Raw genomic sequence first — 18,495 nt, forward strand, 5'->3', positions numbered from 1 at the left:
ATATGCACGCGCACACACCCAACATTTGGGACAATTCTAATGTGTAGGCTAAAAAAAAAGTACTGTCGGATTTTTAAATCTGATTTTCATGTGCCCAATTGTAGGAGTGAATAAATGTATAATTTTAGTTAGCCAAATTGCTCTATAAAAGCATCTTCGAATAAAATGATTTATCATATGTTAATAAAATGTTCATTACATTGACACATATCAATAATGCATTCCTTAGATATATGATGTTATGTTTATTTGTGTATTTATGTAAATTAGGCTGTACTTTAGGGCTCTTGGTATCTAATATCTGGCACTCCTTGTTTTCAGCTGAGGTAGTAAGGAGGCATTTTAGCCAGCCGTTAAGCAGAAGCATGCATTTTTGGTTATATTTGCCAAAAATCTGAGTGTGGGGCTAGGAAGTAGAAGTCCTGGATTTTCAACCCATGCGGTCAGGTCTCCACTACTCTTGGGCCCTCGGTAAGTATTCTCATATTAGCACAATGGTCCAAAACAAGAAACACAAAGAAATTTTATATGTAATAATGTTTTGCAGAAAGAGGAGAAGGATTGGTTGGAACCATCCAAGGATAACATACAGTGTTTTGAGGGCGAAAGGTAATACAAATAATTCTTTGTGTCCCCTGTGTAACCGATTATGTGTGCTTATGTGATATCATATCGTGTGTGTGCTGTGATATTGTAACTATAAAATACACCTATGTGCCACTCACTTTCCTTTTCGCCAGAGGGAGAGTATTGGATTGAGGAGGCTTTGCACACAGAAATAAAGAGAGACAGACAGTGCAAATACAGATACCACAGAGGAGATGCTGGGTTGAATGGAATAAGATACAGGGGAATATTAACCAAAACGCGAAACAGAAAGGAAGGCAATAATAATGATGAATGAACAAGTGTCCCATATGCTACATAGCGATACATCATGGACAAATAAAATAAGTATTGCGATCAGTTTGAATGGCGTGAACTGTTCAAACATGGGTTCGATGATGATGATGATGCTGATGTGGAAAGCATGGATGGCGTGTTTTGTGCAGAAAAAATATTCTTTCAGGCAAGCAACGGTGTTTGATAATTGTTGACAGAAATTTTCTAAGAATCTGGCGCACAACGTCACACCAGTACATCAATAACAAACCACACTTTAATTCATTCATATATTCCTAAAGAGGCGCGATAAGTTTTATACAGATCTCTCAGGATTGGCTATAACTGCAAAGGGGGGTGGCCTATTGGTTGTATTTTTTTCCAGGAGGCCCTAGTTTCAGATTTCCTCTTCAGTCATTGGCTTTAAAACACGGAGGGGCGTGGTTATACCGAGTAAGCTCTTCAACAAAACTGGCAAGGCAGTTTCTCATTAGACATTCAGGACAGAAACAATTATTGAAAAACAGCTAGGATTGTTTTCCTCAAATCCATATTAGCGGAACGCTCTTTTTAAAGTTTATTTAGTTCAACTCGTGAATAGACATAACACACATCTTCGTTTTCATTACAATTTCTATTTGGCTTTTTGCGCACAAATCTACAATGGAATTGGTCTGGTTGATGTTCATTGCAGTGAGTGTCGGCGCTTGGTTCGTGTCCGCGGAGAGGCATAGCGTATTTTGGAATAGCACAAATCCCAAGTAAGTACTCCGAATATTGCATGAAAATAATTACGCACAGAGTGTTTGTTTCAGTTCTCATTACTTTACACTATGTTCTTATATAGTAGCACAGTGGAAAAACATTAACTACGTGCTAATATTTGTCACGTGTTCTCAAGTTCTTCATTTGCATTCCGTTCATGTATCGTATCTGTTTTGCAATTTCAGGATTTTATGTAGCCTACCGCTTGTTTAGAAGTTGCCCATTGGGTCGTGCTTTCACGAAGTTTTGAAGCGCCTTTACGCAGATCACTTTGTGCGTTGTGCATTGCTGTCACATACTCTAGACGCACTGCAAACTCTACACCGCTGCACCCCATAGGTAATGAAGTTTACTGTCCAGCTATTATCCCTGTACGCGTCATGATGTATTTCCAGGCTGGTCAGTCAGTGGATGCGTCCCGTTTCCACTTCCCGGCTTATCACATTTATTCAAAGTTTTGGACGTTAATAACGTTAGGACAGCGAATCTGTCCGGACATTGTGGATGTAAGCTTCCATATGACCACAGTGACTGTGCTGTGCACGACAAATACATGCTCAGACAGATAGACAGACGGAGAACACACTATATATAGCTTCACGTAGAATATACTGAGACAGGCACACTCTGGCAATAAATAGACAGACATGAGCGGACTCGATTAGTACGCGTATGCCAGTGTAAATATGTCTGCTCTGTCAATTCCTGCTGGGAGTCTCAATTGGCTTGGGTTAGAATGTTAAATTGAATTTTAACTTCTGTCAAAGAGACGCGTCTCACAGGTAGAATGCAGTGTGTATGTGTGTGCGTGCGTGCTTGTGGGTGGGTGGATGGTTTGTGTGTGGGTTTGGGTTTGTGAGTGGTGTTAGCTACTCACCAGTTCACGTTTCCTGTTGTTTTTGTAATTCTGTTTTTATACAGTCGATTGTGAAGTCAGAATGAAATACGACCTTTTGCCAGGATCGATACAAATGACTAGGAAGAGTGAGTAGGCACAAGGCGCTGTGCGATTTATTGGCATCTTACTGTGGACCTAGAGAAAGAAAAAAATGTTCTTTGCAGAATCTTGGGTGACAAGAGCAGCACTTTAAACCTTTCAGCACTGTCAGCATTTTTAATACTACTCTGTCCAAGGTCAGCCAATATGCGCACCCCAATCTCCATTTTCATTTGTGCGCTGGTTTTTATGAGGATTTATGGTAGTGTGTCAGAGTTGTACACAAGGTAGCTACCAGATGCAGCTAACAGGACAGTGCTGTGGGGAGGAAGACGTTGCAGTCGAACAGCGGAGGGTTTTAAGGTGTCCAGGTCTGAGCCGCAGGATGTGAATCACTGCTGGAACTTTGCAATACTATTATAAGCGCAACATTGTAAGGCCACCTTAATATTATACAACTCTAGGATTCATTCAGAGATCATCACTGCAGTGGGGCAGCGAAGGCAGACAGAAACATAACCTCCCATGTTTCAGGTGATAAAATGAAGAAAAGAAGAGAATAGTGGAGCAAGGACTATAGAGGAGGAAATCTGAACCCCACTTTTTAGGTCGTGCTAAAAAGGAAGTGGAGAGAGTGAGAGTGACAGGGGTGGAAATCAGACTCCAGAGTTTTTAGGTCGTACGAGACCGAGGGAATCGCAGATAAAGAGGAAGAAATGTGAGAGCTGGAGTTGTGTAGGGAAGAGTGGGACTGAGAGAGGAAAAAAAGGAGGGAGCAGTCGGGTACAGAGCAGAATCTTGTGTCTGTTTGTTATCATCGGTTGCAGAGTTAATTCGGTGTGCAACTTTAATTGCATAACCAAAACAATACAAATCATGACCTAAATCCCTCTTTCGGTTGCTAAATAGATAAACAAACACACTCACGTGCGCGCACACACACAGATATACACACACGTGCACACGCACGCACACACACACACACACACACACACACAGCGTAGCCAGTCTGTGCCATGTGCAGACAGACTCAGTAGAGCCAAGGTGTAGAGTAAAAAGCTGACATTGCTGGTTCGAACCCTAAATACATGGACGCGCAGGTCGAAACTAAACCAGAATGTGATATTGGCGGGACCCGAGCTGCTGGGGAAAAACACATCTCACCTTTTAACAGTAGGTGTCTGTTGTTATTGGTGAATTATGTCATTTTCGCCCAGAGCAGCTGGCTTTAGAAGCCCCAGCGCCGTTACTTTCTGCGGTTTGCCTTCTCCCTCGCACGCAAGTAGGAGCAGGCGCTTTTGGCGACGGCTCTTGCTGTCTGCCTCTGCGTAGGGTAGAGAAGACGTGCTCTCGCACCCCGGCCCTCTCTCCAGAGTCTCAGGACGGCCCCAGCTGAAAGCTCTCTGCACAAAAGGGAAGTTATGTCCCTGTGCGTAAGACTTGGGCTACTCTGTGCATCTGTGAATGATCTGTTCTGCGAATAATGGCTTTGATCCACAGTGCATGCAGGGTTTGCTTCTTTTTAAAAGCATTTTTTAAAACTTCATTTCAGCATCAATATCCTCCCCTGTCTAATCCCTATTTCCCTTGAAAAAAAGTGGTGAATATATGTTTTTTCAAACATTCCTGCTCTGCATCTTTTCAGGAAATTTTGTCCTCTTTTCCTCTCTCATCCCAGCATGAGTCAACTATCAATCAACCACTGAAGCAATTAGAAAGCCTTGGCCTATCTAATTTATTCAACAGGGCTGATTTCAGTCAATTAATACAGATTGATGGCCGTAGTTGGCACACAATATGCTTATGCATAGACAAGCACGCACACACAGCGCGTTGTGACACGTACGCCTGTATCTGAATAGTAAAGAGTGAGATTGGCAAGTTTGTGTACAAGTACATCGTAAACCTTATCTTCAGTGTTGTTAAGGCTGGCACACGTGTGTGTGTGTGTGTGTGTGTGTGTGTGTGTGTGTGTGTGTCTGTGGTCAGGTTAGGTTAAGAGCCCTTGTTTACCCCACTCATATAAATTAGTCAGTTATTACCATTAGCCCCGAAGCAAGTTGGCACCATTGCGATAGATGTCGGTTTTTCTGTCTGTCTGTGCTTCCACTATTTAAAGGGTCTCTTTCTTTTTTTTGACAGCGTGCTCGTCTTGTTCTCTGTGTGTCCTGCGTGCCTCGGCTTGTCGTTGTGTGTGTGTGTCACTGTGAGCGAGCTCTGCGCTGTGTGTCAGTGTTATTAACAGCTTAATCATTTAGCCGCCCCTGGAGCGGGTTTGACTGGAAAGTTTCCAGCGTACGCGCCGCCTCCGTATCGGCGTCGGTAAAGGGAGCGGCCTTACCGGAGCCGCTGCTACCCGGCGCTGATGAATTTTTCGACTCACGCTCACATGCTGCGACGCGCTCTTGCGCAATCGCATGTAGCGTGTAGCGCCTGGCAGTGATTGATGAGGGAGCATTGTTTTTGCTCAGCGTTCTGCATAACCGAGTGTGTTGCAAGACGTGACTCGGTCAGTTTGTCTGGGCGACTCTTACACACACACCACACACACACACACACACACACACACACGCCCCTGCTATTCCCTCACTCCCACACTCTTTCTCTGTGCTGAGCGGGAGTCTGTCGTTCTGTACCTGTCTCTCCCTCTCTCCACCCCCCTCCCACCCCCCCGTGCCCTCGCTCCCAGGCTCGGAGTGTAAACCTCTAGGCAGATTTGGCACAAGGTTCAGTGGTCCCTTCTTTCCCTTTCTGTTTGCTCAAGTCAGCCTTTTCTCTCAGTTTCTGTCTCCCAAATATATCTCTGTGCCGCACATAATCACATTTTTCCTCTTCTGAATGCTCTTTACTGTATTTTAGCTAATTCCTGCGTTTGCTGTGTTTTCTCCCGTTCTAAAAATATTAGGATTCTTTTTTTTTTTACTTTTATTGATTCTGGTGCAAAGTAATCATTAATCACTCTTCATTTGACCAGGTTCCTCTGCTTTCCCCCACTCTCCCGCTGTCTCTGGCTCCCCTTATTCTGAATTTCCCACTCTCCTTATTTCTCCTTTTGCTCTCCTTTTCCTCCCTTCTCTGTTTTGGCGTTTTTTCTTCTTTGTTTTCTCAGGTTTAAAGTTGAGGTGTAGAGCTAGCAGAGCCTGTCTGAGCACATACGGCACTGAGAGGGAGAGAGAGAGAGCCAGCGGGCGGGGAGAGTCAGGGCTTGGGGTAGTACCGAGAGCTTAACGACGAGGCAGAGATTTTACACGTTACTCCGCTTAATCTCCGTCTCTCCTTCCGTCTCTCCTCTGGTCTGTTCCCAGGTTTTAGCCTAATTTTGGCCTTACGTCTTTTTATTTTCCCATCTAATCTTTCCTTCCGTCCTCCCCTGGTTTCTCACCCTTTGCTGGTCTTGTACCCCAGTTAGTCTCATTCTGTCTCCGGCCCATCCCCCACCTCCCTTATCCTGGTCTGTAATCTCTCTCTAGTGAGCCGAATCTGAGAAAATGCTCAGAGATTACAGATTAATCGTAATCTTCTCTGGTGCCCTATAGACACAGTAATCACCATTATGTTGTGTTTTTTTTATACACACCAATCATAGAAAAGCGTTGGTTTCCCCTAGTAATGAGGATAAACGTTATGATATAGAGTATAAATCTGTTGGTTTAAGGTTGCTCACCAAGTATCACCTCCCCCATCATAATCCTACAGGGATTCATTTGTCTGTTTTAATGGATGGTGCATACATTTGAAAATAGAGATCCAACAGGCAATTGTGAAGTTTCCCACAAGGCCACTCTAGAATTGTGTGTGTGTGTGTGTGTGTGTGTGTGTGTACGCTCACACAGTCTCCCTTGACTGGACAAGCGTATTTCCTCACCCAGTGTTTTCCCGGGAAAATGCGTATCCTGTCAATACAATAAACCCAGCCCTCCACACAGACGCGCATGCACGCAGACCAGCTCACGCAAACACACACCCTTTCGCTGCATGGCCTCACACACACACACATACACACACACACCTCTGTTGCAGATGTGTATTCCTGCTTCATAATTCTTGTAGAACCTTGGAAAATTGCCTCGGCCCAAGCTCTTAATGTGAATGATTGCCTGACAGTAAATAGAAACTTGGCTGTCTTGTCATGTGAATTCCTGCGAATCTAGACCGCTCCTCCGTTCCTCCTTTGACCTTTCATTTGTTCAATTACCCTTCTCACCTGTTTTCATCTTTTTCATTTTTACCCCATAAATCCTTGTAGCCCCCTTCTCTCTCACTCTCTCTCACACACACACTCTCTCTCTCAGCTCTTCCTCTCTTCCTTATCTCTGCCCCAGACTTCCTCCTCTCTCTCTCTCTCTGTGCCAACTTCACACTTTCTCACAGCCCCCCTGTATTTTGGTTCTCCCCCTTGTTTTCTTAAAAAAAAATTTCCCAAGTAGTTTCCAGTCTTCCACCGAGGATCAAGGAGTCTCTCAGCCTCTGTATAATTATTATTGTTTTAGTTATTACTGTAAGGATTGGTTGTTGGTCTTCCTGTGATTATTGTGTGTGACTTTGCCCGGATATGATGGCTGTATTGTGACTGGTGTGGTGCAGTCTGCGCTGTGGTGTGAATGTGTGGATGAAAGTGTGCGTTGTGTGAACATTGTGCATTGTGTGTGCGTGACTGCTATTGTGTAAAAACGACCTGTTGTGGTTTTGATTTTGAGCACTCTGTCCTGTTTCTGAGTGAAATCTCTTGAATTTGTTCCTGTTCCCACAGTTCCTAAGTATTGTTCCACATACTATATTTTTACACTTCTTTAGCGCCCCCCTATGGAAAAGCTGTTGAATTTTTGTATCTACTGTTATTTTTCTAATGGTGAGGTTTTTTAATTCTTCCTGGGGAAAATGTTTTTTTAGGTAATATTTCTGTCGAGCTGGTATGGACTACATTTTAAAGTGTCAATCAGCATACCGGTTGGTATTTGCTGTCCATTTGTATGAGTAAAAGGGGGAGGGAAAGGGTTAAAGTAGGAGGAGAGGTTAGAGTCGGGGAATGAAAGGGGCAGAGAGAGAAAAGGAGCAACCGAAAGAAAGAGACAGATTGTTTTACAAATTTCACAGTGAATGAAGATGCCCGATATATTATGTTAACTTCCAGAAAGAAAGGGAGAAAGAGGGCGGGGCGGGGACCAGGACTAGAGATTTATTGAGAGATAAAAGATGGACAGATAGAGGGGAGTGAGAATTGACAGAGATAGATGGTAGGAGAGAAAATATTGAATTGCATAGAATTACCTTTTATGAGACAGGAACAGCTGTATTGAGATTTGGAACGCAATCTCAAAGGCTAAAAGGGCAGTTAAAATCCAACAGGTTTGATAGTGCTAACCAGCCCATGCCCAGTCTTTTCTGGTTTGAATATCACACATTTCAATGCTAAAACCTGTTCTTTCTTTTTTTTAGTCCCGATGAATGGAAGTAACCGGCAGTTTTAAAACAATTAAATGGCCCTCTCTCTCCCTCTCTGTCCCTCTCGCCCGTCCTCGATGACTCTAAGCCCCCTATTAGACAGGGTCTGGTGCCGGTGAATGGGGCAGAGCGAAGCCGCGGCTCGGCGCTGTAATCCCGCTTTTTGGGGCCGGGAGATTAGGTGACCAGCATTCCAGCGTGTTGGGCCCTGGCGCTAACACAGGGTCCGCTCCCAGAGAAAAGAACTGCTCGTCGAAAAGGTGTTAAAACCTGAAGTTTTCGGGGTAGCGATGGTGGTGCTAGAAATCATAATCGTTCAAGCCAAGTGTGTGTTGTGTGTGTGTGTGTGTGGAGAGAGAGAGAGAGAGAGAGAGAGAGAGAAAGATAAAGGGAGTGAGAGGGAAGGTGGCAGATTTTATTACTTCACACGGTGAAGAAAAGGCCGTAAACTTGTACTCTGTGACAGGACGTGTGTCCAGTTTAAGGATCCACACGGACTGGCCCTGGAGTAGACTGTGTGCTGTGTCAACTCCAGGATGCATCTGTTTTAGCCTAAATAACGCTGACTTGGTGTGTGTATGTGTGTGTGTGCTTGTGAGAGAGAGAGTGAGAGTCTTGTGTAGCAGTGTGAGAGTGCATGTGTTGTGGAGGCTCTCATGCTGACTCAGTGGGAGTGTGTGCGAATCGGGGCCCTGCCCTTTGACCCCTGCGACCTCCTTGACAGTCCCGAACATTCCACAGGGAGAGCGAGAGAGAACACACAGAACACACTGAAGACAGAAGGGGGCAGAGTGCAGGTGGGGGGCGGTGGTTTGGGGGTGGAGGTGAAGAAAAGAAAAGGAGAAATTAGAGACTCATGACTTTAAAGGCCTTTATAACAAAATGGAGACATTTACAATACGCCCAATAATTATGTGTCATTAGCTACACCTCAGCCCTGTCCCCTATCTGTCTGATGTCACCCTGAACCAGCTCCCTCCCCCACAAACAGACACCAGCAGGACCACCACACCCTCTCCCCATTCCAGCATCATACATGCGTGTGCACACACACTCACACACACACGCTCAGACACACACACACACACACACACACACACACACACACACACACACTCCCCTCACTGATGTACCAGTGACTGCATAGGCCAGGCCTGAAGGAAAGCAAACCAAAGGCTGCTCTCCCATCTGCTTTCAAACACCTCAGGGTCATTCACTCATGCATGCACATACAAACACATAAACAACTGCTCATAAACACACATGCACGTGTACACCCACGTGCATGCACATACGAACACACACACAACTGCTCATAAACGCACATGCATGCACATTCAAACACACACACACACAAACGCTTATAAATGCACATCCACATTCATCCAAACATACGCACACTTGCACACTTACACCACACTACACGCAAATACACATGCGCGCACACCCCACATGCACACGCGCACACACACACACACACCCGACACTCTCGCTGTAAGCCGCTTGCTAATCTTGCTCTGCAGATTGTGCTCGGCTGTGGCATTGGAGAAGGCGCAGATCTCTGTCCTGTATCCCACCTCTGGTTTGCGCCGGGCCGCGACGGCTCTCCGCCGGGCCAGCGGTGGCTCTCCGCCGGGGCGTAGTAGGAAGGTGGCTCTCTGTCGGGCCAGCGGCGGCTCTCCAGCGGGCTCGCTCGCAGCGAAGGCCCCGCTAATGGAGCCGCAGCAGTAGCCAGACAGGGAGCGGCTCCGGGGCGTCACGGAGCCTCAGCGCAGATGTGCGCACGTCGGCCCGGGGCCGGGGCGGGTTCGGCAGGGGCCCCCCGCCGGGGGGCCGGCGGCGCAGATGGCCCGAGCGGGGCCCCGAGGGTGCGGGCGCGGGGCGGGAGCAGGGCCTGCAGGACCCTGGGAGGGAAAACGGGTCGTAGTAGGAAGGTTGCTGTTTGCACCGCCGTCCAACTTCTTTCACGTCGGTGCGAATGTCGTACCCTCCGCCCCCATCCCCCCGCCCCCCGCCACCGCCGCGGAGGTGCGCCAGTACGTGTTTGATGCGTAGAGCTCTGAGGTCACTGCTGAGGGAGGGGGCTCATCCGTCAGGCCTCGGGCCCATTGAACCGAGCTCCGGAGTCATTTGACTGCCGCTTCAACTTTGCACCTCCATTGTAAAAACCCTCATCAAACAGCCAAACTGTGACACAAAAAAAGCATTGATTAAGAAGCACTCTGTATAGCCATTTTTTACACGCGGCTAAATGGAGAATGAGGTTGGCCGGAATAGTGAGTGGGGAAAATGCGGCTGGTCCTTGATAAAATCATGATTTTTTTCAACAGCAAGCACTTCCAAAACCGCTGCTACTGTATATAATCTTGATTTTCAACAACATCAACAAATGCTTAAGTGTGGCTGTGAGCAACAAATTCCTCTGCCTCCCGAATTCAAAGCCCCATCACCATTACAAACGCAGAGCCTTGGGGGGTAGGGGACGGGTGGTGGAACCCCCCCCCCCCACTCCTGGCTAGCTGTTAAGTCTTTTTGGGTTTAATTACACTCAGTTTAACCTCCCCCTCTTCTCTCGTTTTGAGGGCCATATTGAAACCATACCACGAACAGCTTTTAATTAGGGTTGCAAGAAAGGAGCAAGGGGTAAGAGGAGGAAGGAGGAGAACATTTTACAAGTGTTTAATGACAGTGGCGGAGGAGTTTGCGAATGTGGCTCTGCGATTCTCCTGGTGAGGCTGTAGCCGGCTTAATTTGTCCCGTAAGAAACATTTTGGCTCTGTTGTCGCCGGGCTGTCCACTCCAACAGAGCAGCTAAAGCATATTCAGTGCCAGGGCACAGCAGGATAACATTTTCAAAAAAAAAAAGGGGGGGGGGGGGGCGGGGTAAATTCTTCAGCTCATTTTTCACAGAGCAGTAAAATACATTAATTGGATTATTGACTTTTTTTTAAATTTTGAGTTTAATTATTGACTTCATTTCATTTTGGTGATGGAACATAAATTTTAACATAATATTGTTGTAGACAGGAAGTCCCTGGCAACAATGATGGTTCAAGCCTGGGTAAATATGTGTGAAATTGCGGGAGTCTGTGACAATATGGTGGTTAGCTTTATGGTCGTTGGCTTTATGGCACCCAAATGTTGGCTTGGTGAAGCACACTGGAGACAGCGTTGCTTGGGGAGTGTCCAGAGATACACACAGCTTTACCTTAACAGAAGAACAAAGCCTGGGGTGCTGGCCCTATTTTAAGGCCCTGCGTGACTGTTTTGACAGGGTGGCTGTTGCTAATTGAGGGACAGAGACAGGGGTTTTGTTGGAGGGAAAAGGGGGGGGTTGGAGCCAGAGTGTCTGTCCCTAACTAGGGGTCCCAACAACAAAAACAACATGAAAAACAGAGAGTGAGAGAGTGGGGGGAGCAAACACCTCTTGTCCTGCACTTTGGTCAGAACACACACATCTGGGTCATGTCCCTCAACACACTGCAGAAAATTTCATGCATCCAGTACTTTCCGTTTTGGGCAAAAGCACATTTTTATGGAAATGCACCAATTGCAGGGGAGGAGAGGTACTGTGCAATAAGGGACATTTTCTTGGCAGTTGCGTGTGACAGTTACACTGCCTGGGGTGGAGGACAACCTCTGGGCTTTTTGGATAGTCGGCTGAGCACGAACAACGCCCAAATAGTCAATCACATGATCCTGCAAAATCACATTTCTGTCAGATTTGTTTTTTTTGCAGAAGCCTTTTTGAAGTGATTAAAACAGAAGAGATTTTTTTTTTTTTTCATGGGAGTATACTGAAACGGTTAACTGTATGCAGTACGCATTGGACCTTGGTGAATTAATAGGCTATTTCAGGGGGGCGTGACTGAAAACTGAGATTTCTTTTCGAGACAGAAAGTGGTCAAGGTTACCGGAGTAACGGGGACATCAGCGGAAGGGCTGTCACTAGCAGCACGTGGGGCGCAGGTGTTTGGGGGCCGTGGAGATAGCGCCTTAAAAAACGCCATAAAAAAGCTGTTTGAAACTAAAGGAAAGCAGTGGAGAAAGGGAGGCAGACAGTCTGACTGTCTCTATGTCTGTCTTTGATGGAGGTGGGGGCTGGAGACTGTGGGTGGAACAGAGAGAGAGAGAGAGAGAGAAAGAAAAGACAGATGAAAGTGTGGAGACACACAGCGGACAGACGGTCAGTTTCGGGAACAGGCACGTGGACGGAGAGACAGGTGCTCAGACAGGCGAAAGAAACGCGTACCGTGTCACTGTGTAGACACGGTGTATTCACTGTGTCCGTTCACTGCGTTAGGGGCTGTTCTGTTGGTGCCCATATTATTTTTATTCTTGCTCTTTGTGAGATTCGCTTATTGCATCTTTTCCTGATCACCTTGTAAGACACTGTGTAAGGGCATCTGTTAAATTAATACATTTTTTTTTTTTACATGGTAGCTTCCGTGGAGGCCTGTTGTTGCTGAAGCTTAAAGCCTTTAACACGGACTCACGTGAGGAAAACAATAGCAGGGAGATGGGCGGAGGGAGGGTGGGGCTGAGGGGGAGAGTGTGGGCGCTTTAATGGGTTCTCCTTGTCTAAATACATAAATAAGATAAAACAGAACAGAACAGAACTAGTCTAGCCAGTCTCTCCTTTTCACTTTGTCACGCACAGACACACAGACACACAGACACACACACACACGCTCGCAGGTGGACGGGTCTGTACAAGCCTCGTATTAGAGTAGTCAGTTCACTTGATAACACCAGTGAAAAAAAACTTGTGTTTACTGTTTTAGGGTGTTGTCCACAGCATGTTTAGTCCTGAATTTTGCATGAAGCAATTGCTTTATGTGTGTTGTGTGTGTGCACGTGTGTGTGTGTGTGTGGGTGGGTACACTGTGTGTGCCTGCATGTGTGTATTTTTGCATGTGGGTGTGTAGTTATGTTTGTGTGTATATGTGTGTGTGTACACATGTGGGTGCATGCATGCGAGAATGTGTGTACATATGTATGTATGTGTGTGGTTGCTTGTTGGGTGTGTGGTTGTGTTTGTGAATGTGTATGGGTCTGCACATGGATGTCTTTTTTCAGTTGAATGTGCGCATGAGTGATTATGTGTGCGTGTGAGTGTTAATGTGTGTGAGTGTTAATGTGTGCGTGTGAGTGTTAATGTGTGAGTGTTAATGTGTGCGTGTGAGTGTTATTGTGTGCATGTGTGTTAATGTGTGTGAGTGTTAATGTGTGCATGTGAGTGTTAATGTGTGCGTGTGAGTGTTATTGTGTGCATGTGTGTTAATGTGTGTGAGTGTTAACATGTGCGTGTGAGTGTAAATGTGTGTGAGTGTTAATGTGTGCGTGTGAGTGTTAATGTGTGTGAGTGTTAATGTGTGCGTGTGAGTGTTAATGTGTGTGTGTGAGTGTTAATGTGTGCGTGTGAGTGTTATTGTGTGCATGTGTGTTAATGTGTGCATGCGAGTGTTAATGTGTGTGAGTGTTAATGTGTGCGTGTGAGTGTTAATGTGTGTGAGTGTTAATGTGTGCGTGTGAGTGTTAATGTGTGTGAGTGTTAATGTGTGTGAGTGTTAATGTGTGCGTGTGAGTGTTAATGTGTGTGAGTGTTAATGTGGGCGTGTGAGTGTTAATGCATGTGAGTGTTAATGTGTGAGTGTTAATGTGTGCGTGTGAGTGTTAATGTGTGCGTGCGAGTGTTAATGTGTGCGTGTGAGTGTTAATGTGTGCGTGTGAGTGTTAATGTGGGCGTGTGAGTGTTAATGCATGTGAGGGTTAATGTGTGCGTATAAGTGTTAATGCGTGTGAGTGTTAATGTGTCTGGGCCCACAGGCTCATGCACACGCTGTCTCTGCACACAGCAGATATGAATGCTCATCTGTGTGAATGGAGCCCTGCAGGATGAATGCAGGGACGTGGCTGCCCTGACTACTAATGCCCCTCTCTCTCAGCATCCGTCTGCCCCTGGGGGGGGCGGGATCAGTGGCTACCTGGGCACCGCACGCCCGCCTCCATCTACCTCTCTTTCAGGGTCCCCAGATTCCCCGCGAGATGAGCTCTGCGGCTCAGCAGAAAGATCAGCTGCCGCCATCATTAATATTAATGGCCATCCCTCTCTCTTGATTTCCCCGGCCAGTAAGGAGAAATGATAAACCCAACGCGACTTTATCGGTGCTGTGTAGCTGCAACATTACTCACCACCCCCCCCCCAAACCCTGTCTGTCTCCCCAGGTTCCTGTGGGACGAGTACACGGTGGAGGTGCGCATTAACGACTACCTGGACATCGTGTGCCCCCACTACCAGCGCGGCGAGGTGCCTTCCCAGGAGGCCGAGCGCTACGTGCTGTACATGGTGGAGCGGGAGGACTACGAGGCCTGCCGCTCGCAGTCCGTCAGCCAGCTTCGCTGGGAGTGCTCGCACCCCTTCGCCGCCCACGCCCCCGAGAAGTTCTCCGAGAAGTTCCAGCGCTTCACTCCCTTCACCCTCGGCAAGGAGTTCCGGCAGGGAGAGAGCTACTACTACATCTGTGAGTTTCCCCCTGTCCAGGCTTGCCCGTCCTGAGCATTACTGCAGCTCGCATGAACATATTTAGCCAACAAATACAGTTGAAAAAAGATTGCAGCATTATCATTGCGGTGTTTCGTCCAATCGTCACATCAGGTTTATTTTCCCATGAGCAATAGTCTCAAGAGTTTGCCGTGTAACTTGCCAGGATTGTAGCTTGCACGTGTCAAGGAGTGGCTAACCCTGGCCTCTTAATTTAGGACATTACCTGACATGGTGGTGCGGCAGTGCAATGCGATCATCTCCATTCGCCGTTAGTCACTGTAATTAGGGTGGGGTTGTTTCGGGATAACCCGGCCCATGTGTAATTAACACTTTATCTGTTTTTGTTTCCCTCAGCCAAACCCCTCCACCACCACGGGCAGGAATGCATGCGACTGAAGGTGACCGTCGTTGGGCCGAAAGGTAAGAGAACCTGAGAAAGTAGCCCGCGTGGTGTCAATGAGACTTTTCACCTCCTTTCGTGTTCTTAAGAGGGTTTCTGATCACCCCTTCTCCTGTGCCATTTAGGGTCGGAGGAAACCAAGGTGCGCGGAGGACCCGAAGGAGGAACAGGTGGAGGAGGAGTGCACGTTTCATCCAACAGACTTCCTGCAGGTATACTTCAGTGATTTACTGTCACTGCCGAACACAACAGGAAACAGTGTTGGATTGTCGTGGATTATAGTGTCCTCTGTAGGCTTGTGTGACACCACTGAAGCACAGATAATAAGCCAGTGCCAGTTCCCTTTGCATCTCCTTCTTGGTTGTTTCAGATGTTTATATTATTCAATTCTGTGTTGTCTTCTTTGCTTCTGTGCATGGGATGTTAAACTGTTTCTGTGCATGGTCACCCTTCAGCTCTACTCAGCATTGTTTTTTATAATATTCTTTTTTTTTAATCTCACAGATGACCCTGCAGTGAATTCTCCAGAAGTGCAGAAAAGTGTGGGAACAGGTTCTGCAGTGCAGCTGGCTTCAATGTCTGCCCTTTTGACATTGGTACCAGTCTTGCTGTCATTATTATTGCAATGAAATTGCGAAAAAAAGAACTACAAATCCCAGAGACATTTTACAGGGAAACTGGACTACATTGACGGAGGTCTGTGGTGGACCTGGCAATGCATAAACAATCTTCAAGGCCAATGCTGGACATTGGTGAAGTGGAGTGGAAAAAAGCTTTTTTTTTAAAAGACACATTTTTTTATACAAGTGTGAACAGAATGTTTTGTCGTGTGATTTGAGTTGCGTTTTGTGAGATTGAATGGATTCTTTTTTTTTAAAAAGGACATCAGTGTATTTTCTTGGAAGGATCTCTTATTTTTCCCGTGTTTTTAAGTGGATAATTTCCCCCTTTGCCCTCTCTTTTTCTTCTTGTTGCTTCGACTAAGCTGGAACTAAACTCAAACTCAAAAGAATGAACTGGAGAAAATAACTGGAATAACTGAAAGGTGGAAACAGAAAAGAACTAGAATTTTAATTTCTCTCAATGCTATATATAAGATCTATTTTTCACATAATCGTCTAACCTTTTGAGCCAAAGACTACAGTGATCATCTCACAAATGTGTAATTTTCAAACCCTACATACTGTACATACAGTATATATGCACATAGTGTATAAGTTCTCTAATGCTGAATCTTGTCAATCTCAATGTAGCATTCAAATAATGAGCTTTTCTTGTAACAACTGGACACTGTGTTACTCAGTAAACACACTACACTACATCTGTTTCAGGTGTACACAGCAGAGACAGACATGGGATGTTGTGTTGCGCAGTGCACACATAAGATAGACTAACTGGTACAGAACAGGCAGATCAGACTGTTGGTGTACAAAGCACGTTGTTTTTAAAAAATGTTTATGAATATTGCACCACCGTTTTACAAGAAAAAAGTTGTCCTATGACTGTTCTGTTTTGTTTTTGTCGTGGTTTTTAATGGTGTTTGTGTTTGAAAAATGAAATTGTTTACCGTTAGTAAGGCGACGTGTGGAAGGAGAGCTTCGAGGCCGTGTGAGTGAGAGAACTAGAGAACAAAATGCTTTCATGCAGAATTATACTGTGAGCCGTTTATCTGTGGCTGAGGGGAGCTGGACTTCTCCTGCTGTAGGGCCTCTTCACCCAGTATGGATTATTGCTCAAATGAGACGCCTAGCCAAAAGACTAAAACACCATAGAATTGAAAGTGACACCCCATGTATTTGCCCATACAGTATTTATGAGGAATAGGACCTGGTGCACAGAACTAAAGTCACCCGATCAGCTATATGACAGAACCCACGAAGGGGTTTTATTTGAGTGACAGGCGCAAGAGTACCTGACTAATACTCTTGGGTTAATAATGTCTTTTTTTTTTTGGTTGTTTGTTTTGTGTTATCTTGTACATGTGTATGTAAAATGTAAAATGTGTACATATAGAAGATTATATAAAATGCATAGATTTGTTAAAAACAAAAATATGAAAAAAAATTATCACATGAAATAAAAATGTTTAAAACATTTAAAAACTGTGTCATTTTGACTACTTCGATGTCCTTCGGGTTTCCCCCCCTCCGGTGGGGGATCAGCTGTGTCCCAATGGCCATATCAGCAGGCAGCAGAACAGAAGCCAGCTACAGAATGGTGAGGAGCCTCTGTACACACACATTATTCTTTCCATTGTGTAGACTGAGCGTGCATACAGTACTTGACCCTGGGTGCCTCTGGTCACGCAGATGAATGCACCACTTTGTCCTCTCGCACATCGTTTTTTCTTCTTCTTTTTTTTTTGTTGTCAATTTATGCCGATCTCCGCTGCTGCCCATCCCTCGCTTTTATGTGGCTTTTATTTTCCTCTCGCGGCCTTTTCATCCCTCTTTTAAAAGTAGCGCCATGTGCACGCGACAGCATTAAAGAACACAGTAAGTACAGCGCAGGAGGACACCTGCGCTCTTGGCTCGAATGACAAGACAATTACAGCAGCTGCTTATAGTTTGCTGTATGTATTTTAACATGGAAGTTGTGCTGAATACAGGTCATTAATAGTAAAGCCTTTTCCAGACCCTGCCTGTGAGAACTTGCATGCGTGTTAATGTTCCCGATGCAACCTGTACAGTATTGCTCTCCTGCAGTAGATATTTATGTGACCATGATACAGGTCAGACTGGGGGAAAAATTACATGTACTAGTTTGAGATGATTAAAGGGACAGCCTAGCTGTACTTTAATTTATTTTGAATGTGAAATTGTCCCTTTCTCACTTTCCTTCTAATACGCAATCTCCCATCACCACCTCTTGCGGCACTCTGGGGCTCTCCGACCTCCCATCCGTTCCCCACACAGTGTACTCGAAACAGTCTGCCAACACAACGTCTGCTGAACCAGGAATTTACAGGCGTCATCCAAACACAGAGGGGAGAAAGGGGAGGGAAAGCAGGGAGGGGGGGAGAACAAACTGACACCTAGGTGCGAAGGTACCATTCTCTCACCCTCTGATTCACTCACTCATTCTCTCTTGAGAAAATTCAACATCCATCGGCAGTGCTGTGTTTGAACGCTGTCCACACGTCCCATGACAAATTCTATGGCCACCTTTATCTCAAATGGGGCTATTTAGAGATACGTGAGTGCCCTAAAATGTTCCATCATACAACATGTCTGGCTGTGTCCCATTTTAGCATGTTCTTACCATTTGGACATATTTGGCTAAAATGGATAGTTTTACTATTGAACTTAATGGATAGTTCTTTTGGATGGTTAATCTGGGTAGATACATATGTATAATGATCATTATTTTATGTACTTATTTGTATGGCACCAATCCAACACTGCTGCGCAAAATAATGTTTCACAAAATAGTGAGACGATTTTGAAATAGGCTGAGAATAAAATACATTTAGTATACAAATGCAAAATAATACAATAGAAATTTAAAATAGTGTGAAAACAG

The 18,495-nt window shown here is 45.6% G+C and overlaps 1 protein-coding gene across 1 annotated transcript; it reads left to right on the top strand.

Moving 5' to 3' along the window:
• Nucleotides 1-1,357: 1,357 nt before the first annotated feature.
• Nucleotides 1,358-17,075, top strand: efna1b (ephrin-A1b). Its single transcript, XM_064354329.1, has 5 exons — nucleotides 1,358-1,643; nucleotides 14,255-14,550; nucleotides 14,928-14,993; nucleotides 15,099-15,185; nucleotides 15,478-17,075. Exons 1-5 carry the CDS (start codon nucleotides 1,546-1,548, stop codon nucleotides 15,600-15,602), a joined length of 672 nt encoding a protein of 223 aa, XP_064210399.1. The 5' UTR covers nucleotides 1,358-1,545; the 3' UTR covers nucleotides 15,603-17,075.
• The last annotated feature ends 1,420 nt before the right edge of the window (nucleotides 17,076-18,495 follow it).

Source organism: Anguilla rostrata, chromosome 1, assembly GCF_018555375.3.
Source record: "Anguilla rostrata isolate EN2019 chromosome 1, ASM1855537v3, whole genome shotgun sequence".
Lineage (NCBI taxonomy): Eukaryota > Metazoa > Chordata > Actinopteri > Anguilliformes > Anguillidae > Anguilla > Anguilla rostrata.

Coding starts and splice junctions, on each gene's coding strand:
- efna1b (XM_064354329.1), top strand. CDS start 1,546: ATGGAATTGGTCTGGTTGATGTTCATTGCAGTGAGTGTCGGCGCTTGG. Junction 14,994..15,098: donor GACCGTCGTTGGGCCGAAAG/GTAAGAGAACCT, acceptor TGTGCCATTTAG/GGTCGGAGGAAACCAAGGTG. Junction 15,186..15,477: donor ATCCAACAGACTTCCTGCAG/GTATACTTCAGT, acceptor TTAATCTCACAG/ATGACCCTGCAGTGAATTCT.